The following is a 23,059-nucleotide window of genomic DNA, read 5'->3' on the forward strand; positions in this document are numbered from 1 at the left end:
GAGAGAAGTGCATGTGTGAGAAACGGTAAGGACAGCTTGGCTTGATGGAAGAGTGTACGATGGGAAATGACTCAGGAGGGGCGAAGCCATCAGAAGCAGTGGGGCACAGACCAGTCCTGGGCAGCAGGGAACAAAGTCTGAGGAGGACCAACCTGGCTCACCACCTTGGTCTCCAATTCACGAGCTCTATTGGAAAAAAAAAATATTTACTGCCCAAGATTCTGCTAGTCTTGAACTACAAAGTGCTGCATAATACTTTACTTTTGACAGCACTTTCTGTGGCTATGTTTTGGCTCAAATAGCTTGAATTATTTATAGAAGGGTGTGGTCTGCTGGTTAAATAGGACCAGTTGCTGTTGAGGGTGAGAAGACTTAAAACTGTTCAGCTGATAATCATCTTTCCTACATTTTTTCTGCTTGTTACTTAGAGTATATTTGATTTTTTTCTTTATAAGAAGGAATATGAAGCTAAGTAACCATCATGTGTGTTTCCTCACTGTTGCTAGGCATAAAGCCAAAGTAGCACTAATTTTCTTAATGGTTATTTTTACCTGTAACTTTCTTGTTTCAAAATAAAAATTAGTTTCAGGGTCTAGGAAGAGAAAAACAACACAATTTTGACTGTGACCTTGGATTCAGGAAGGAAGAAACATTTATTTAATTTCTAACATTAATTAAAAAAAACTAACTTGTAATCTTAGATCTTAGAATCAATATAGTGTACTGGTTCTGTATATTTGGAATTGGGGAGATGCCATTTAAAAGTATGTTATATATTTCCTATGGACATGTGAGGGACTTTGAAACTACATTTCCCATGATTCCTCATGGCAGACAGGAAGTATGATGATGTAAGAGAGGGGTTAAGTCTCCTGGGTGAGGAGAAAGTGGCCCTCTTAGCTACCAGGTGCAGGAAGATACGAAAGGTAAAAATGGCTGAGGCAATGTGAATTCTTACAGGCACATGGTCTAATGATTTTATCCCTATCAGCATGGCTTTAATTAAAATACTAATTTCTCTCATTATATCAGTCTTTATCATTTTTAATCGTAACAGTTCCATGGCAGAAAACTGTTAAGGGTGTAATAAGGGAATAAAGCAAGTGGATGGGGTTTGTGGGTCCCTAGGTCAGTAGGTGGGAAAGGAGGGTGCAATAGTGGAGGTAGTAGATTGAGGTGGTAGGAGAGGTAAGGGAACGACTGAGTTTAGGGAAATATAAGATGATGAAGTAGAATGAGCAGCAAAGGGAGAGGATGAGGTAGTTGGGCAGGCAGCTGCAACAGGGAGACACAGACTGGGTACATAGGCTTAAGACAGAGGACACTGAAGGGAAACAGGCTGAACTCTTCCAGGTAGGAAGGGCACTTCTACAGACAAAGGTCGGGGCCAGCCAAAAATGGTTTGAAACTAACTAGAGGGCTTTCTAGTCAGTTTCTCAAGTTCACAAAGGAAGAGTCCAGAGGAAGTATAGAAATCACCACTTCCTCCAAGATGGATGCCTCCAACTCCCCTCAGGACCCAAAGAGAAACTATTCCTTTCTCTCCTTATCCCTCTTTTATCCTTCAACCAATGATTTAGCAAAAGGTTTGATTAAATAACAACAGGGTTTATTAAGTTTCAGGGTTGATTATAAAGGATAGAGGGATACAAGGTTTCTCTAACCACCTCCTAGGGAGAAGCTCCAGGTGGGGGAGGGAAAGGAATGGTGTGGACTGAGAAAGAGCCTGCTCTCACTCAGCCCCCGGAGGCTTTGTTGCCTTTAAGGTTAGGGAAGTAATAAACAATGAATCAGGAGATAATTTGTATCAAGGGTAAGCCCTACCTGTCTATGGGGAAAACTAAGTCTTCAAAGTTTGATTACTACCACCCAAAATCCACCCTTCTCCCAAAACCCACAGGAAATTAGGAAAAGAAATGGGGAATGAAATAGGGAAGGTCAGGGAGATCCAGAGGAATTAGCTAAACTACAAAATCTCAAGAGAAAAGCACAGATTCAAGGCCAGGTTTCAGCCTGAAGGCTGAGCTCAGTTGCCCTTTCCACTCTGTCCAAGCCTCAGGGATCAACTGCCCTTAGTCAGTGTTCTAAGCCCTCTTAACTGCCAGAAATTCTGCAGTTAGCATTTTGCAGGGTTGATTGCATGTCTGCACTATAAGGGCTAGGCAATGGGGGTTAAGTGATTTGTCCAGGGTCACACAAATAGGAAGTGTCTGAAGCCAAATTGATAATTTCCTTTTCAGATCATGCCTTTCCTGGTGATATCTATTTTTCTACTTGCATGCCTGTCATAGTTGGAAATGTTACAGCATTCTTAGGCTGATCAGACACCTGTATACTGCCCTTCAGCGACCTGAAACTTGGTTAAAATATTTATGTTTTTCCAAGATTAAAAATCATAGAATATCAGTGGGAGAAAGTTGATATTAAAAAGATATTTTTGGTGTGTTGCTTAGTAACTTGGGATTGGGAGGGATCATTAAGAGAATCATTGAATTCTGGATGAGGGGTTGGAGATTCTCTTAATGCAGCTTTTCAGACCACATCTGGTGTACTGTGCTTGGTTCTGGGCATTATACTTTAATAATTACACCAACAAGGTAGACTGGATCCCAAGTCCAATAATGAGGAGAGTGAAGGGCATCAAAATCATGTCATATGATAAATCTAGTTAATGAAACTAGTGATGAAACTAGAGACTTAGAGGCACAGGATCATAGGTTTTAAGTATATGAAGGGTTCTCATGAGAAAGTAGAATTAGGATTTATTCTTTTTGCTCCTAGAGGCTAAAACTTGGACCATCAATTATAAGGAATCAGACTTCCACTCAAAAACTTCCAACAATTAGAGATATTCAAAAGGGAATGGATTGCCTCTTAGGGAGTTCCTCATGATTAGAAGTCATCAAATGAAGGCTGTCTGATCACTTGTCAAAATACTGTTGAAGAGCTTCATCCTTTAGTTAAAGATTGTCTATAAGGAGCTTAGATATTTGAGCTAGAAAGAACTTTAGAGATCATCTAGACCAAACATGTACAAGATACCTTTCGCCTTTGGGCATTTTCTTTGACTGTTCTCCCTGCCTGGAATGCCATCCCTTATTCCTTGGGTCTCTTGGCTGCCCTGGCTTTTCAGGTCCCAGCTAGAATCCTACCTCAACAGGAAGTCTTTTTCCAACTCTTCTTAACTACTCTTAATTCCAACTTCCCTTTTTTGATTATTTCTAGTTTATTGTGTATGTAGCTTGTTTGATCATTGTTGCTTGCATGTTATTTCCCCCATCAGACCATGAGTCCTTGCAGGCAGAAATTGTCTTTTGCCTTTCCTTGTATCTCCCAGTGCTTCACACAGTGCCTGGTGCACAGCAGTTACTCAACAAATGCTTACTGATCCACTGAGTTATCTCACTGAAAGATAACTGGGATTTTATGTTGGACAATTCAGCTTCACTCAGAAATGATTACAGTATATATATATATATTTTAGGGAGAAGCAGCATGAGGTAGTTAACAGAGAAATGGCTCCAGAGTCAGGAAGGTGTGGGTTCAAATCCCACTTAGAATACTTATTGGCTATGTGACCTTAGGGCCCCTCATTGGTGAACCTTTTCCAGGGCAAATTCAAGCTGTCTGTGAGCCCCCAGATTACCGAAGAGAGTTGAGGGAGAAAGTGCTTGCTTTGGGTGGCCAGATGGAGGGGTGGGACATGCAAAAAATGTCCTCAGGCATTGGGAAGAGGGGGAACAGAGCAGCTCCCTGAGTGTTGGCTCTGCACATGTGCCACATCTTCCCCAACACTGCTCTAGGAGTTAACTTTCTCAGTGTTATATAAATAATGCTTTAAGACAGGGGTTGGCAACCTTTTTGGCCATGAGAGCCATAAACACCACATTTTTTAAAATGTAATTTCGTGAGAGTCGTACAATGCTCACAATGTGTGCTCCTGTAACAGCGCCTGAAAAAAAATTGACTTTATGGCTCCTGCAGAAAGAGCCATATCTGGCCCTCAAAAGAGCCAGATATGGCTTGAGAGCCATACGTTGCTGACCCCTGCTTTAAGACAATAAAATACCAAGCTGCCTAGGTAGAAGGAATTTCCTCATCTGAGATTTTCCTACATCAGGGAAATCTCATGGCTACTTCCTAACCTGGTCATTTTTCAATATGAAGGACACTAATGTGACACCTCCTATCCAATAAAAGAAATCAAAATAATTTTACCACCTTTTGATATATTAAGAATCTGGCAATTTCTTACCTTTTGGAAAAATTTCTTTTAAAGGTACATCTCCAGGGGGCAAGATTCTGACCACTTGGTTAGAATCTAATAGAATCACACAATTGTTCTGTTTTGGTGTTCCGGATTTACTTTTTCCTTTATACAACATAGATGTAGATACAATCTGTGCGCCCAAAGATGACTGTCTTTTCCAGGAATAAACTTCACTGGGTGACTGAAAAAGAGAATCAATTAACATGTCATAACTTACTTAGCACTTAAATATCAGCGATAAACTCTCATTTCCCAAGTAAAATGAATATATGTATTTACATATTTTATAATTCTGAACCTGATTAACACAAGCAATCATATTTCCATATAAAAAGAAAAGAAAAAAAAGTTTATACATGATATTGCAAATGTCTATTATATATAGTTTGGGTTTTTAGGGGGAAAAATCTAATAAATTTATTACAGTTTCAAAATTGTCCTGCTTGTCTATCTCTTCCTCTGAATAACATTCTCTTTCCTTTGTGCATTAAAAAAATGTTTAAATGACACTTTCTCCCCTTTTTTGTGGGAGCATCACTATCACTATATCCTCTCCAGATACTAACAATTAAAAAAAAACGCTGGCAACAAATGAATATAAATAAACAAAACATATCCACACATTTCTTTGTTTCTTGCTACTGAATTCCTCCTTCAGTGCTCGTGGAGTTGGCAAATTTCAGGGCCATCTTGGGTCAGAATGCTGTTATCTGATTCTCCAAGTACTCAGGGCTTGCTGCAGGCTTCAAGGCACTTTGTGATAATGTGGACCAGTTCAGACAGTAGTGAGTTTCTGAATCTGATGAGGCTGGGTTTCCTTTCTTCTGGTTAATTAGTAATATGGACTTCAGGGATTCCTGGACTGACCAGTACAAATGTGGGCTAGCTTCAGCCTGGTCCATTTGCCATGGCACTCACTTCTTTGGTGGATGGGAAACCTGCTATCTTTGTGCTGTCATAGGCTAGAAAAAGGAGTTTATTATAATTTCTCTTTGATTATTTCGGCTAGTGCTATTTTTAGATCTTTCTGGAGCACATGTGGGAGAACTGGGCTCTTCTATGACCTTTCACACCACCAACTTAACCACAACTCTCAAATATAGATATTTTTACTTGAAATCATTCCATATCAACTGGAAAGATCAAGCTGCCTCTGCTATAAACACGGTTTTCTGAGAAAAAAAAATACTAGAGAAATCTACAGACTATTGCTCATTTTTTAATATTCTTCAGTGTGGGAAACCATGTTCTGAAGGTCTAGAAACTAGCTTCAGTCATAGGAGAGAAATTTTATGCCAATGACAGATTTAACAGAGGATAGAATATAAGTTGTTTGTAAGGAGATTATTTTTTCTATTGTATTTGTATCTCCATTACCTAAGACAGTGCTTGGCACAGAGTGCATAATAAATATTTGTTATCTAATAGCTCAGACTACATATGTTTGAGGAAAAGAAGGAAAATTACATTTACTTGCAGGTATGTGCTGTAATAAACACAAACTTAAATAATAGTTCCCAAACCTCTGTGGTCACAAATATCTCTCTACTCTGAGATCCTAAGTGTTGGGGCTCCTTTTCTAGAAATTAATTTAGACATAGAAACCATGATCCTGGGTGAAGAGCTCTTAAATTCTAGGACCTCATGCTCATCCTGATAACATGTGTGAAGATGGGATTAATCCTACCCTGCCCATTTCTAGATTTAATCACCAAAAGTGTAAACACCACCACTCAATTCTTTTTTTTTTTAATTTTATTTTTTTTAATATTTGATTTTAGAAAAGTTAACATGGTTACATGATTCATGCTCTTACTTTCCCCTTCACACCCCAACATGCCCCCCTCCCCATGGCTGATGCACATTTCCACTGGTTTTAACATGTGTCAAGACCTATTTCCAAATTGTTGATAGTTGCATTGGAGTGGTAGTTTTGAGTCTACATCCCCAATCATGTCCTCATCAACCCATGTGTTCAAGCAGTTGTTTTTCTTCTGTGTTTCCACTCCTGCAGTTCTTCCTCTGAATGTGGGTAGAATTCTTTTCCATAAATCCCTCAGAATTGTCCTGGTCATTGCATTGCTGCTAGTACAGACATCCATTACATTTGATTTTACCACAGTGTATCAGTCTCTGTGTACAATGTTCTTCTGGCACTGCTCCTTTTGCTCTGCATCAATTCCTGGAGGTCTTTCCAGTTCACATGGAATTCCTCTAGGTTATTATTCCTTTGAGCACAATAGTATTCCATCACCAGCATATACCACAATTTGTTCAGCCATTCCCCAATTGGAGGGCATACCCTCATTTTCCAGTTTTTTGCCACCACAAAAAGCACAGCTATAAATATTTTTGTACAAGTCTGTTTATTTATGATCTCTTTGGTGGTACAAACCCAACAATGGTATGGCTGGATCAAAGGGCAGGCATTCTTTTATAGCCCTTTGAGCATAGATCCAAATTTCCATCCAGAATGGTTGGATCAGTTCACAACTCCACCAGCAGTGTATTAATGTCCCAATTTTGCCACATCCCCTCCAACATTCATTACTCTCCCCTTCTATCATTTTAGCCAATATGCTAGGTGTGAGGTGGTACCTCAGAGTTGTTTTGATTTGCATTTCTCTAATTATTAGAGATTTAGAACACTTTCTCATGTGCTTATAGATAATTTTGATTTCTTTATCTGAAAATTGCCTATTCATGTCCCTTGCCCATTTATCAATTGGGGAACGGCTTGATTTTCTATACAATTGATTTAACTCCTTGTATATTTGAGTAATTAGACCCCTGTCAGAGTTTTTTGTTATAAAGATTTTTTCCCAATTTGTTGTTTCCCTTCTGATTTTGGCTGCATTGTTTTTGTTGGTACAAAAGCTTTTTAGTTTGATATAATCAAAACCATTAAATTTACATTTTGTAATTTTCTCTAACTCTTGCTTGGTTTTAAAACCTTTTCTTTCCCAGAGATCTGACAAGTATACTATTCTGTGTTCTCTTAACTTATTTATAGTTTCCCTCTTTATATTCAAGTCATTCACCCATTCTGAATTTACCTTGGTGTAGGGTGTGAGATGTTGATCTAAGCCTAATCTCTCCCATATTGTTTTCCAAATTTCCCAGCAGTTTTTGTCAAATAGTGGATTCATGTCCCAAAAGTTGGGCCCTTTGGGTTTATCATACACTATCTTGCTGATGTCATTTACCCCAAGTCTATTCCACTGATCCTCCCTTCTGTCTCTTAGCCAGTACCATACCGTTTGGATGGCCGCTGCTTTATAGTATAGTTTAATATCTGGTACTGCTAGGCCACCTTCCTTCACATTTTTTTCATTATTTCCCTTGATATTCTTGATCTTTTGTTATTCCAAATGAACTTTGTTATAGTTTTTTCTAATTCAATAAAAAAGTTTTTGGTAGTTTGATAGGTATGGCGCTAAAGAGGTAAATTAATTTGGGTAGAATGGTCATTTTTATTATGTTAGCTTGTACTACCCATGAGCAATCAATGTTTTTCCAATTGTTTAGATCTAGTTTAATTGTTTGGAAAGTGTTTTGTAGTTGTTTTCATATAATTCCTGTGTTTGTTTTGGTAGATAGATTCCTAAGTATTTTATATTGTCTAGGGTGATTTTAAATGGTGTTTCTCTTTCTATCTCTTGCTGCTGTGATGTGTTGGAAATATATAGAAATGCTGATGATTTATGTGCATTTATTTTGTATCCTGTAACTTTGCTAAAGTTGTTGATTATTTCTACAAGCTTCTTAGTTGATTCTCTAGGATTTTTTAAGTAGATCATCATATCGTCTGCAAAGAGTGATAGCTTAGTTTCCTCATTGCCTATTTTGATACCTTTAATTTCTTTTTCTTCTCTAATTGCTACTGCTAGTGTTTCTAGTACAATGTTAAATGATAGAGGTGATAATGGGCATCCTTGTTTCACTCCTGATCTTACTGGGAAGGCTTCTAATTTATCCCCATTGCATATGATGCTTGTACTGTTTATTATTTTTAGGAACGATCCTTCTATTCCTATACTTTCCAGTATTTTCAATAGGAATGGGTGTTGTATTTTGTCAAAGGCTTTTTCAGCATCTATTGAGATAATCATGTGATTTTTGTTTGTTAGATTGTTGATATGGTCAATTATGTGGATGGTTTTCCTAATGTTGAACCATCCTTGCATTCCAGGTATAAATCCCATCTGATCATGATGGATAATCTTTGATCTTGCTGGAGTCTCTGTGCTAGTATTCTATTTAAGATTTTTGCATCTATATTCATTAGGGAGACTGGTCTGTAGTTTTCTTTCTCTGTTTTTGATCTACCTGGCTTTGGAATCAGTACCATATTTGTGTCGTAAAAGGAATTTGGTAGGACTCCTTCTTTGCTTATCATATCAAATAATTTGTATAGTATTGGGATTAGTTGCTCTTTGAATGTTTGATAGAATTCACTTGTGAATCCATTAGGCCCTGGCGATTTTTCCTTAGGGAGTTCTTTGATGGCTTGTTCAATTTCTTTTTCTGATATAGGATTATTTAGGTATTCTATTTCTTCGGCTGTTAATCTAGGCAATTTATATTTTTGTAAATATTCATCCATCTCACCTTGATTGCTATATTTATTCCCATATAATTGGGAGAAATAGTTTTTAATGATTGCCTTAATTTCCTCTTCATTAGAGGTGAGATCTCCCTTTTCATCTTTGATACTGTCAATTTGGTTTTCTTTTTTCCTTTTTTTATTAGATTGACCAGTACTTTGTCTATTTTATCTGTTTATTCAAAATACCAGCTTCTAGGCTTATTTATTAATTCAATAGTTCTTTTACTTTCGATTTTATTAATTTCTCCCTTGATTTTTAGTATTTCTAATTTAGTTTTCATCTGGGGATTTTTAATTTGCTTGCTTTCTAGTTTTTTAAGTTGCACGCCCAATTGATTAATTTCTGCCCTCCCTAATTTGTTAATATATGCACTCAAGGATATAAATTTCCCCCTGAGTACTGCCTTAGCTGCATCCCATAGAGTTTGGTAGGATGTCTCATCATTGTCATTCTCTTCAATGAAATTGTTGATTGTTTCTATGATTTCTTCTTTGACTAACTGGTTTTGGAGAATCATATTATTTAATTTCCAATTAGTTTTTGATTTGCCTGTCCAGGTGCCCTTACTAATTATTATTTTTGTCGCATTATGATCTGAGGTTACATTTATTATTTCTGCTCTTTTGCATTTGTTTGCAATGTTTCTATGCCCTATTACATGGTCAATCTTTGTGAATGTATCATGTGCAGCTGAAAAGAAGGTGTATTCCTTTTTGTCCCTATTTATTTTTCTCCGCATATCTATTAAATCTAATTTTTCTAGGACTCCATTCACCTCTCTTATCTTTTTCTTATTTATTTTTTGGTTTGATTTATCTAGATCTGAAAGAGGAATATTTAGATCTCCCACTAGTATGGTTTTGCTAGCTTCTGCCAGTTTCTCCTTTACGGATTTGGATGCTATGCTATTTGGTACATACATATTGAGCACTGTTATTTCCTCATTGTCTATACTGCATTTTATCAGGATGTAATTACCTTCCCTGTCTTTTTTAATCATATCTTTTTTTAACTTTGGCTTTGTCAGCAATGATGATTGCCACTCCTCCCTTCTTTTTCTCATTTGAAGCCCAAAAGATTTTGCTCAAGCCCTTTACCTTAAACCTGTGTATGTACACCCGCCTCATATGTGTTTCTTGTAGACAACATATGGTAGGATTTTGGTTTCTAATCCACTCTGCTATTTGCTTCCATTTCATGTGCGAGTTCATCCCATTCACATTGAGAGTTATAATTATCAGTTGTTTATTCGCCAACATTTTGGTATCCTCTCCTAGTTCTACCTCTTCTTCTTACACTATTTCCTTTTAAACCTGTGGTTTGCTTTAAGCTAGTAACCCTTGTCCCCTCCCTTGATTTACTTCCCTTTCTACCCCCTCCCTTATTATTCCCCTATTTTTATTTTTAAGGCCTAATGAATTCCCTTCCCCTTCTTCTCCCCTCCTTTTTTGACCTCTGCATTCCCCTGCTCCCGTTGGTTTATCCCTTCTGACTTTCTCAGTAGGGTTAAAGAGTTTTATATCCCAATGGATATAGCTACTCTTCCCTCTCAGGGTTAATTCCATTGAGAGTAAGGTTTGAATACTACATCTTAATGTTTCTTTCCTCTCCTTCTTATAATAGTATTCATCCCCTCCCCTTCCCATGCCCTCTTTGTGTGTAATAGAATATCCTATTTTTCTTATTCCTTCAAATTTCTCTTGGTGACCTCTACTATTCACCCCCCTCTTTCTCACTCCCCATATCATCTTAGATCATTTAGTACTCCAAACTCTCCCTATGAATAATTCTTTTAATTACTGTAATAGTGAATACTATAATAGTGAATATAGTTCACAACAGAGAATTACACATAACATTTCTCCACATGGGAATACAAATAATTAGATCTTATTGAAGGCCTTAAAGAGGCAAATTTAAAAAATAAGAGTTTTCTTTCTTTCCCCTCTGTTTCTTATTTAACCTTTTCATGTTTCTCTTGACTTTTGTGATTGGATATCGAACTTTCCATTTCCTTGGAAGGATAAAGATATATTTATATTTACCCTCTCACTAACATTATTTTATAATAATTTTCTTTTGTATAACTTTTAATTTTTAATATATAATATATATTGTCAGGCCTTGCATAAACACATTTTAAAATCAATAGTATATAATATATTTTCAGAGTATAAAAATAAGATTACATTTTAATGAGATTTGGAAATACTGCAATAATTTTTATATTCATTTAAGTTCATTAAAAGGAGATTCTATCCATATTGACCATTTCTGCCCCACTTAAGTTTGTTTTCTTTTTCTTTTTAATGGAAGTTAAGAGTGATTTTTTACATGACAGAAGATTCTAAAAACAGTTGTTATGATTTGTACCAATAACCAAATCTGAAAGTTTTAAAATGAATTATCTTCCCAACTTTCTATATTGTCAGATTGTTATCTTATGATTATTTTTACATAGACCAAAGAAGCTAATATTATGCATTATTACTTCATTCAAAAAATTTGAAAGAAAACCAAGTGAAATGAAGAAAGACAGTCCAGTTGTCAGTTTCAGAAGGTTTAGTTTTATATGTTCAAATGTTATTTTCTAAAATTTTCTAAAAAGAAATCAACTTTTTTTTATGGACTTTTAAAGATCCTTTTAAGAATATTTTTTTAAGAATCATAATTGAAGAAAGTATTATATTTCAGTTAGAAATTATTATTGAAAGTAAAGATATATTTTTCCCAGTTTATCCATAGGTTTATGGATCCCAGGTTAAGAACTCCTATTCTAGGGCATTTTAGGACACATTTATAGATTAACTTCTTTAGGTATGTAACAGAAGAGCGATTTTAACTCCACCTTTAGAATGGCAATGGTAGCTGTCCCACTGATATCAAGAAGCTTTGTAGAAAAAAATTTAATTTTCCCCTTTATACAAGGCCACAGTAGATGCTGTATTACAAGAACATGTTTTAGTCTTTGTTATGTGATACTGTAGCAGCTGTCTTTTATTTGATAATTCATGCAACAGAGAAAAGCATATGACAAAATCTCAAACATAATATTATTATTTGGGTTTTGCATTTCAAATTATTAGATCAGGTCTTATTCAATGAAGTAAACTGACTCATTTAGGCAATTACATTAACATTTAAAGGCATTTCAGACAACCATATTATGAACGAGGCTCACATCTTCCTCCGTAAATGATACTCTCATCCTGTCCGAGTGGTATGAGGGAAATTTGAACAGAAAATGAACTGTTTAGTCAAAGAATCTGAAGATGCATCTAAGGCCAGATCATTCTTTTTCTGGGTAGGCTGCTGTTATGAGGAAGATTACTTAAGTTATCATTTAGGAGACTTAACAGGAAGGACTGGAGAATTCCACATGGAATGGAGAAGCAAGAAGTGGCTTGCGCTCTCACTGAGAGGGACTCCATGGTGGTTGAGATAAGTTGCAACTGATCCTAGGAGACCTCAGTTTACCAGAGATCCTGAAGGAAGACCATCATCTACTTGTGGGAAATTTTGGTAGAGACTATTAATCCCAACCTGTGTTGCAGGTCAACTTTGGCTGGATTAGCTCCCAGAATCCACCCACCTGGAAGAGTACAGCAGGTAGTCCTGGAGGGGCTGAAACATCACTGGAGTGAGTCTGGACTCTGCTGTGAGGATATCCACTTCAGTCATGCTGTTCTCTGGTCCCTGTCTTGCTTAGGTCTCAGTTTAGTGTATGTAAGTCCCTTCCCTGACCCTGTGGTTTGCCCTTAGTTTGTAAGTGTAGTAACCCCTATTCCCATCCTTTACCATAGTTTCCCTAATTAAAATTGTTATAACTTTTGCCTTTTGCCTGCTGGTTCCATTGGCCCCTGCCTAGGTGGGGCAGTGTGACTGTTAGGGCCTAACTGCCATTTCTTTCAACAGTCACCTCCTTAGCAGTTAAAACCCAGACTCCCTACCTTGTTCGGTCCCTCCATCTGTCATTCCTGTCTCCCTCACACCCTTCTGGACCCACATTTAATATTCAAGTCTACTTCCCTGGTTATTCCCTAATAGACTGCCCACATGGCCACCAGCTTTCTAACCCAATTGACTTTAACCATCTTCTTCTTCAAAGAGAAGGGCCCACTCAAAAAGGAAATGAGTTCAGATAAACATCTTAAAATCTGAACAAAACACAGAAAGAGTGGTTTGATATTTGTAGTTGAGGTTGTTCATTCCTCAGTAAAAATCCTTGAATAAATTCAATCACAAAATGTAGCAAAAGGAATATATTATTTTCCTATTCTCTGTTTGTTCCATTTTTCTTCAATATAGACAAGGTCTTTAAAAAAAGTTATTTTAAACATTCTTTTTTTTTTAATTTTGAGTCTCAGATTTTCTTCCTACCTCCTATCCACTAAGTAGTAAGGTAAATTCACCACTGAGAAGGTAAACAATGTGATATCAATTATACATGTGAAATCATTTAAAATAAAGTGAGGAAATTATTTTTAAATTTTCATTTAGAATTCATTCATTTCTCTCTGGGGGTGGATAGCATTTTTCTCATCATGAATCCTTTGGAATTGTCTTAGATCACTATATTGATCAGAGTAGCCAAGTTTTTCAGAGGTGATCATTACAACATTATTGTTACTCTGATCAATGTTCTTCTAATTCATCTCACTTCAGTTTGCATCAATTCATATAGGTCTTGCCATATTTTTATTCCTGAAACTATCCCCATCATCATGTTTTACAGAAAAATAGTACTTCACTACAACCACATGCCATAGCTTATTCAGTGATTCCCCCAACTGATGAGCATTCCTTTGATTTGCAATTCTTCGCCTCTACAAAAAGAGCTGCCCTAAACATGTTTGTACCCATGGGTTCTTTTCCTTTTTCTTTGATCTCTTTGAGGTACAGACTTGGTAGTGATATTGTTGGATCAAAGAGTATACATATGTTAATAGCCCTTTGGACATAGTTCCAGATTGTTTTTAGAATGTTTGGACCAGTTCACTACTCTACCAATGATTTATTAAAGCATTTATTTTTCCCTCTAGTATTTGTTGATCCTGATAGGTGTGAAGTGTTACCCCAGAGTTACTTTAATTTCCCTTTCTCTAATCAATTGTGACTTAGGACATTTCTTCAAATGATTTTGATAGCTTTGATTTCTTTTTCTGAAAACTTCTTGTTCATTTCTTTTGGTCGTTTTCAATTGGGAAATGGCTCTTATTTTTATAAATTTGATCCAGTTCCCTATATGTTTGAGAAATAAGTACTTTAACAGAGAAACTTGTAAATTTTCTTGATATTACTTCATTATATATGGAACATTTTAGTAATAAATTTTGTTGTTTAATGTAAGTATTTTTCCATGGTTATATGATTCATTTTTCTTTTCTTTCCCTTTCCCTCCCCCCTCCCAGAGCCAACAAGCAATTCCACTGGGTTATACATGTATTATCACTTCAATATCATATTTCATTCATTACAATAGAGTAATCTTTTAAAAACTAAAACCCCACATCCAATTCCCATATAATGAAGTGATGAATCAAATGTTTCTTTTCTGCATTTCTATTCCCACAGTTCTTTTTCTCCATGTGGGATAGCATTCTTTCTCATAAGTCCCTCAGAATTGTCCTGGATCATTGCATTGTTATTAGTAGTAAAATCGATTACATAAGATCACCCTACAATGTTTCAGTTTTGGTGTACAATGTTCTGGTTCTGCTCATTTCGGTCCACATCAGTTCATGGAAGTCTTTCTGGCTCATATAGAAATCAAGTAGTTTATTGTTCCTTATTGCACTATAGTATTCCATCACTATCATATACCACATATTCTAATTTTTTGCCACCACAAAGAATACAGCTCTGAATATTTTTGTAAAAAAAATTCCCTTATTATCTCTTTGGGGTACAAACTCAGTAGTGGGATTACTGGATCAAAGGGAATGTAGTCTTTTAATGCCCTTTGGCCATAATTCCAAATTGTCTTCCAGAATGGTTGGATCAATTCACAACTCCACCAGTAATGTATTAGTGTCCCAATTTTGCCACATTCTCTCCAACATTAATTATTTTCCTTTATTATTCATACTGGCCAATCTTCTAGGAGGTGTGAGGTGGTACCTCAGAGTTGTTTTGATTTCCATTTCTATAATCAGGAGGGATTTAGAACATTTTTTCATGTGATTATTGGTTGTTTTGATTTCTTCATCTGAAAACTGCCTATTCATATCCTTTGACCATTTGTCAACTGGGAAATGGCTTGATTTCTTGTACATTTGAATTAGTTCCTTATATATTTTGTAAATTAGACCTTTGTCAGAGAGTTTTGTCATAAAATTTTTTTCTCCAGTTTTTTGCTTACCTTCTAATTTTGGTTGCATTGGTTTTGTTTGTACAATCCCTTTTTAATTTGAGATAATCAAAGTCATTCATTTTACATTTTGCAATGTTCTCTATCTTTTGGTTGGTCTTAAATTCCTTCCTTTCCCATAGATCTGATGACTATACTATTCTATGTTTACCTAATTTGTTTATTATTTGACTCTATATTTAAGTCAATTACTAATTTTGAATTTATCTTAGTATAAGGTGAAAGATGTTGATCTAAACCTAACCTCTTCCATAATGTTTTCCAATTTTCCCAGCAGTTTTTGTCAAATAGTGAGTGTTTGTTCCAAAAGCTGGGGGTCTTTGGGTTTATCGAACTCTAGCTTGCTGAGGTCATTTACCCTTAGTCTATTCTCTATGGAACACTTTAGCAAAATATAATTTCCCTGATTATCTTTTTCAATTAGATCTATTTTTGCTTTTGTTTTGCCTGAGATCAAGACTGCCACCTTTGTACTCTTCACTTCAGCTGAAGCATAATAGACTCTGAAGAAGCCCTTTATTTCAACTCTGTGTTTGTCTTTCTATCACAAGTATCTCTTATATATACTGTTGGTTTTCAATCCATTCTGCTGTTTGCTTCACTTTAATGGGTTAGTTCATCCCATTTACATTTGCAGTCATGATCACTAACTGTGCTACTCCACCCATTCCATTTTCCTGTTTATTCATGTCTCCCTTTTTATTCTGTCCCTCCTCAAAAAGCTGTCTAGTTTCTGACCACTGCCTCCCCAAAACCACTCTTCCCCTTACTACCTCCTCCTAATATCTCCTAACTTGTTCCCTTCTTATTTCCTTATTGGTTAAGACCAAGTTCTATGCCCTGCTGAGTGTATATACACATTCTTCCCTCTTTGAACCAATTCTAATGAGAATGAGGTTCAAGCATGCCTACTACTCCTCCATTTCCCCTTCTCCTATAAAAGTTTTTCTTAACATGCCTCCTTTAGGTGAGAAAATTTGTTCTATTCTACCTTTCCCTTTCCTTCCTCCTAATGCATTCCTCTTTCTTAGCTTTACATTCTTTTTTTTTTTTTTTTTTGGTGATTATTAGAATATAAGTGACTCATATCCATGCCCTTTGTCTATGAAGACTCCTTCTAACTGCCTTAATAATGATAACGTTCTTAGTAGTTACATGTATCATTTTCCAATAAAGGTGCATAAACAGTTTAACCTTATTGAGTCCCTTATGATTTTTCTTTTGTGTTATACCTTTTTATGTTTCTCTTGATGTTTTGTTTGATTTTCAAATTTTCTATCCAGTTCTAATCTTTTCATCAGGAATGCCTGGAAGTTCTTTATTTTGTTAAAAATATATTTATTTTTATCTTCATTCATTTATTTATTTATTTAGAATTAAGATCTGAAATCTAAAAAATAAATAAATAAAATAATTTTTATTTATTTCCTTAAGGATTATACTCAGTTTTGTTTTGTTGCCAGATTATTTTAGTTCCTTTTTCTTCCAGAATACCATATTCCAAGCCCTTAGATCCTTCAGTGTAGAAGCTGCTAAATCTTGTGTTATCTTCACTATGACTCTATGGTATTTGAATTGATTCTTTCTGACTGCTTGAAATACTTTCTTCTTGACCTAGGAGCTCTGGAATTTGGCTATAATATTCCTAGGAGTTTTCATTTCAGGATCCCTTTAAGGAGGTGATGGGTAGATTCTCTCAATTTCTATTTTTAAGATGATTTTAAGATGTTGGGATGCTTTTCCTTTTCAATTTCCCAGGATATTTAATATTTTTTTCTTTTAACTTTGTTTTATTGTTTCTTGTACTCTTGTGGAATTATTTACTTCCACTAGCCCAATTCTAGTTTTTATGGAATTATTTTCTTCAGGAAGTTTTGTAGCTTTTTTACCATTAGGTCAACTCTCTTGTTTGAAGGTGTTATTTTCTTCAGTATTTTTTGTGACTCTTTTTACCAGGCTATTAATTCTCTTTTTTTAAAATGCATATTTCAATCTTTGTGGAAGGTCAATAAGAGAAACAGAGTCTCAAACAGATATTTTTATCTGGACTCCATCAAAAGGTCAATGCAGCTCAGCAGAGCTGTGTGTTAACCCTTCTACTCTGATAATAAGAGTAAGAATGGATTGGGCTATCAAAGATAAAAATCTGAGATTCCTCTTTTGACCTCTTTTATGATCCACACCTTTTCTTATTAGAAAGCAATATAGTCTTATTGGAAAACTTTAAGTTCTTAGCAAACCATCAGTCAAGAGGTTAACATTCTCCCTTTTGGTCAGGAAGGCAGCTGCTGGGTCTCAAAAGTAGTTTGAGACAGCCAAAGCCGAAAACTCAGGGACTTCCCGACCTAGCACAATATTCCCAGATTTAGCTTGCTGATAATAAGGTAGCTGAAAGTTCAGCCTGGTTCTTATCTACACTTTGAAGTTTCTGAAGCCTCTTTGTATTGTCTATGTTGAAATTGAAATTCTGTGCAGCTGTGAAAATTTTCTCTGTGTTTTTGGGTGAAAGGGGGCTTTAATTTCATATATAATAAACCTGTGACTCCATTGTACCTTGGAGCACTTTGAGCTAATAAAGCCGTGCTTTTCATTCTTTTCATCTGACGTCCACCCTAGGCCACTCAGAAAATCTCTTGTATATAGAGCTGGCTCTCTATAAATCTTGTTTTCTTCCTTTTTTAATGTACATTTATTAATTATATTTTCAAAATATTCTTTCATCACTCTCATTTATTTTCCTAATTCTTTATCACATTTATCTCTTTCTTTAACTTTCCTGAGAATACTTGCTAGCATTTTTCTTTGAGGTTTTGCTTGTAGCTGTTTCCACATTAGTGACTTCTTCTAAATTTGGGTCTTGGCCTTCCCTATCATCCTAGTAGTTGTTATGGTGAGTTTTTTTTTTTTTGTTGTTGTTGTTGTTATTTGCTCATTGGGGTTAGGCAGCCACTGTGTCAAGCTTTAGATATTTTTGTGCTGCCATTTTCAGAGATAGTTCTGGGGGTCTACACCTCTGCCATGCTTTCAAGGTGGTATTATCCTGGGAGAGATGTGGTCACTGCTACCCTGGTCAGCATTCTGGTCTTTATATAGGAAGGGCCCTTGCTATCCCATGAACAATCACAACCACTCATTTCTTCCCTGGAACTGAGACCCAGAAGTGTTTATGGGCAATAGTTTTTAATCAGTACCAGTGGCATCAGTGTCCCCTGTAATATCTTTGTGATCAAGTGTCTGACCCTCTTACCATCTCTGGTCTAAGAGCTTCCAAAGTTGCTGCTATTGTTATGGTTGCCTACAAGGTCCACAGTGAATGGTGTTGCTGCACTCCAAACCTTTGCCCATCCAGGTGTTACAAACTTCTTCTGCAGTCCTAAATCTTAGGCAGGAAAAATGTCTCTCTTTGATCTTTTGTTGGCTCTGCTGCTCCAAAATTTGATTTGAGGCATTATTTTAAAGTTGTTTGGAGTAGAATATTGGGAAGAGTCATTTGGATCCTAGCCTGTACTCTGCAATCTTCTATAGACAAGCTTTTATACAAAGCAATATATGCACATATAAAACACTGCAGGGAGTGTGAATTTTTAACTTTGCCATGAAGATTCCTGTGGAATAAGAGACCTTTGTTTTTCTCCTTCCTTCCATTTGCCCTCCAGTCAGTCATGGGTAAAATATGGCCACTCACAAGTTAGTAGAATGTGTTTCAGTAAGGAGAAAGTCATTAGCCACAGTGATTTGTTGGCAATGGTCATCCTGGGGATTTCTCAGCATTGCCATCTCATTTATAGTCAGTCTTTCTTATGGCTGTTATCTCCCCCATTAGAATAGAAATTCTCTGAGGGCGGGAGTTGTCTTGCTTTTTTATTTTTATCATGAGAGCTTAACAGAGTGTTTGACACATAAGAATTTGATCAATTCTTTTTTTCTTTCATTCTCTTATCCATTCATTCTCTTTTCAGACTGGAAAGAATAGAATACAGTATAAACCTATATGACATTTAAATGCTAAGGTAAAAGACAATGAAACATAATCTTTTAAAATGGAAGGAATTAGGTGGGGTACTAGAGAATTATTTTGAGACATACATTTATCCTAAAAGTTGTATTGAAAATTATTATTTTTGAACTTACCACACAAATTTATATATTATAAATGAAGACACCTAAGATATATATTATATCAATAGTTAAATTATTTCATTGCTTACCATTAGATCTGGGAAACCAACAAGCACAGTAGCATAATTATTCTCATCAGAGAGAATCCGGTTAGGAGAGGCAATCTTTTGTCCAACAGCTAAGCTTAGATTTTCTGATGATAGTTGGTTGCTTGAAACTTTATGTGGTATATTGAGTTCTGATTCTGAAGTAAGGAATTAAAATGGTATATTAGATGCACATTCTCTTGGGAAAAAAACCCCACACATTATTTATATTTTGCCCTTTTTCTGCCCTGGCCACCAACAGTCAGATCAAAGAGACAGAAATAAGAACTTCACATTTGATTGTACCCATGCAACTTATTATTTATAATTTTAGGCATTTTCCAAAATCATTTCAAGTAGGCTTGGACTATACCAATTTTATTAATCACGAAGTGTTAACAATAGCATCCCAAAGAAGATCCCAAAGTGACACACATACTGCTTAGACAAAAGCATGATTTTTTCTCCTAGAGTTATTATAAAATAAAAGCAACTGAATTGATGTGGCCATCAATATATAAACTAACATTTATTAAATACAAGTATCAAGTAGACATTAAATAAAAAAGAAACAAACACAATCAAATAGCTCTTATATTAGAAAATTTTATTCTTGTCCAGTGATAGAATGTTACTTGGTAAATGACAATTTCTCTGAGTCCTAGTTTCCTCCTGCACTAATAATACCTGTCCTACCTAACTGAAAAGATTGTTGCAATGGTCAGCTAAGAAAAAGCATGTAAAAGTACTTTACAAATTCAAGAGGATTACACATGAGTGAACTATTAATAAAAAATGTGATTTCAGTTTTTAGTACAGAAAATACTATTCTCACTAGAATGTAAGTTTGATTTATAACCAATAGAAACACTATGGGATCCTAAAAACTGTTTAGAATTAATTCTTTAAATTAGTTCATTAAATTAATCCTTTCTTCTTATCAAACATAATATTTCTTTTCAATAACAGAGGACAATATGAGAGCACCAACACACACCTATAAATAGATAAAATACATATTAACAGACACATGCGAAATATTTACCTTTTGTAAATCCAAATCCTGTGTTCACTGGCTCTTCTTTTAATATATGCAACTGGCAAACTCCTTTTTCTTTGGATTCCACATGTCCAGGCTTGGCTAAAAGGAATTTCCTGTAAACAATGGTAATATATAACCAGACCTAACTTAAATGACAAGTTTTCCATTTTACTTATCAACCTGAGGGGAGTCAGCTTTCCAAGTCCCTTTTTTTCTGTTTAACATGGCTATAGAATCACAGAATCTCAGAGATGGAAGGGATCTCCTCAAAACCACTTAGACCAATCAGTATGTGCATACACACCTTTTTTTACAACACTCTCAACAGGTGAGAGGTAATCCACAACACTTGGGGCAGGATTCTCCAATATGAGTATCTTGAATAGCTAAAAAGTATTTCCTTCTATTCTGAAAAATTTTTGCCATATGTATCATTGCTACTGATTTTACCCTGTAGGGGCAATCTGAACAGGTTTAATCTTTCTTTCACAAAAATTTCCTCCCTGCACACTTTAATCTTCTCTTCTCCAGAGTATATTTCCTCAGGCCCTTAGATCTATTCTTCTCTTTGTTTTTGAGGCTCCTTTGGGCCTCTCCTCTGGTTGTTATCTAGCTTGTTAATGTCCTTCCTAAAATGGCGTTCATAGAACTAGACAAAGTACTTGAGGTCTCATAACAAGAGTATCACTGCTCTCATTCTGGACAATATGCTTTTTAAAAAAATGCAGTTTAAGAACATGCTTACAGGAGAGCTGACTTCAAAGGTGGGAAGGTTTAAGTTTAAGCCCCAGCTGACACATATTGGCTGTGTGACCCCAGACAAGTCACTTAAGGGTCTCACAACCTCTCAGAGCAACTTTCTAAATTGCAAAACACTTGTTGAGCTGGACTGATGGAAAGAATTCTTTTATTTTATTCATATTTCCCTATAATGATGACATCATAGATCCTGATCCAGAAAAAGCTAGCTTTTTGGATTATTAATTAGCACTGTTTGCTTATGGTCCACTAAAATAATGAGGTCTTTTTCATACAGATTGTTTTACATGTCTTCTTTATTCTATAATCATATCACAAAGGGTATCCCAAAAGTTTTAGTGCAATTAAACAATGATTAAAGCTTGAATAGCACTAAAACTTTTGGGACACTGTGTATGAAGTTATTATACATTGCACATACATGTACACACTCATAGTCTCATAATGCACAAGATACACATGTGTACATGTACACATGCATACATACACACAAAAACTTGAACATGTAGAATGACCTAAAACTCTTAGTTCAAAGTGTAATAGCTTAAAACTATATTCAGATTTTTGGGACACACTGTATGTAACTCTGCACATGTATATATGTTCATCTACATATGTCAATGAAATAACATACAATACATGCATAGATATAGGCATAGGCACAGATATATATGTATGTGTATATCTCTATGTCTGTCTATCTATCTATCTCTTTCTTTCTCTCCGTCTCTCTATCCCTCCAGGATGATCCAATAGTCTTAGTTCAGGCTTTAGTAACATTAAGTTTGCACTCAGATTTTTGGGACATATTGTATATATAAACAGAAAGTGTGTAAGGGGATTTAGAAAAGGATGACACATGAAAAGTATACTAATAACTGAGCAACAGAACCTCCCTTTAAAGAGGAGGTATAATTGGAAGGGGACAACAATGTTAAAACAGTGACTACTCTCATTATCAGAAACTCTGGTTTTCACTCTTATTTCTGGCTCCTCTGATGACTGGAAATCTATCTTTCCTTTAGGGAATGACCAATGAGCAGAAGCTATTGCCACTGTGGCTCCTCTGGCCTTCTTGTTTGGGAGATGCTGAAGAGAGAATCAATCACTTGCACAGTCTACCATGGTAGGCTGCAATCACTTGTCCCTTGGGAGGGCAGTGGAAGTGCATGAGGCCGGGGTGCAGAGAGAGCTGAAGCACTGACAGTCTAACAAGAGAGGTTCAGGAACACAAGCACATCCAAATAAGGATACATGAAACAGAAATAGAAGTGCACAAACAGATGAAACTTGTGGGGGTAAATTCTGTCATTGACAAGAAAAATAAATGGTCTGGGAAGAAGATGGAGAACTCTAAAGAACATATGACCTGAAACTAGTCTGCATGAATTAGGCATGAATATGGCCAATTCCCAATGACCTATTCTAATGAGGAAAAAGATCACAACAAGGATATTACAGATAACACCAACATTCACTTCCACTATTAATTTTAACCTTGTTACCTGAAACAGCTTTAAAAATATTTTAAGAAGTGATCACATATAATTCATCTGAGTTTCCTTCTCTCTCATCCTACAAATTTCCACTTAGAAGAGGCAACAACAAACAGTGAAACAATTAAAAGGTAGGAGGAAGAAGAAGGAGGAGGAGAAGGAGGGGGAAAAGGAGGAGGAGGAGGAGGAGGAAGAGGAGGAGGAGGAGGAGAAGGAGGAGAAGGAAGAGGAAGAGGAAGAAGAGGAAGAGGAAGAGGAAGAGGAAGAGGAAGAGGAAGAAGAAGAAGAAGAAGAAGAAGAAGAAGGA

The 23,059-nt window shown here is 35.9% G+C and overlaps 1 protein-coding gene across 1 annotated transcript in view; it reads right to left on the reverse strand.

Annotated features, from left to right (window-relative positions):
* Positions 1 to 23,059, reverse strand: part of VWA8 (von Willebrand factor A domain containing 8) — a 519,173-nt gene that overhangs the window by 133,288 nt on the left and 362,826 nt on the right. Inside the window, exons 33-35 of the mRNA XM_044669384.1 lie at positions 20,501 to 20,610; positions 19,459 to 19,613; positions 4,256 to 4,451 (exon numbers count right to left, since the gene is read on the reverse strand). Of these exons, the coding sequence (XP_044525319.1) occupies positions 4,256 to 4,451; positions 19,459 to 19,613; positions 20,501 to 20,610 (461 nt within the window). The remainder of the gene's footprint in view (positions 1 to 4,255; positions 4,452 to 19,458; positions 19,614 to 20,500; positions 20,611 to 23,059) is intronic.

Source organism: Gracilinanus agilis, chromosome 3, assembly GCF_016433145.1.
Source record: "Gracilinanus agilis isolate LMUSP501 chromosome 3, AgileGrace, whole genome shotgun sequence".
NCBI lineage: Eukaryota > Metazoa > Chordata > Mammalia > Didelphimorphia > Didelphidae > Gracilinanus > Gracilinanus agilis.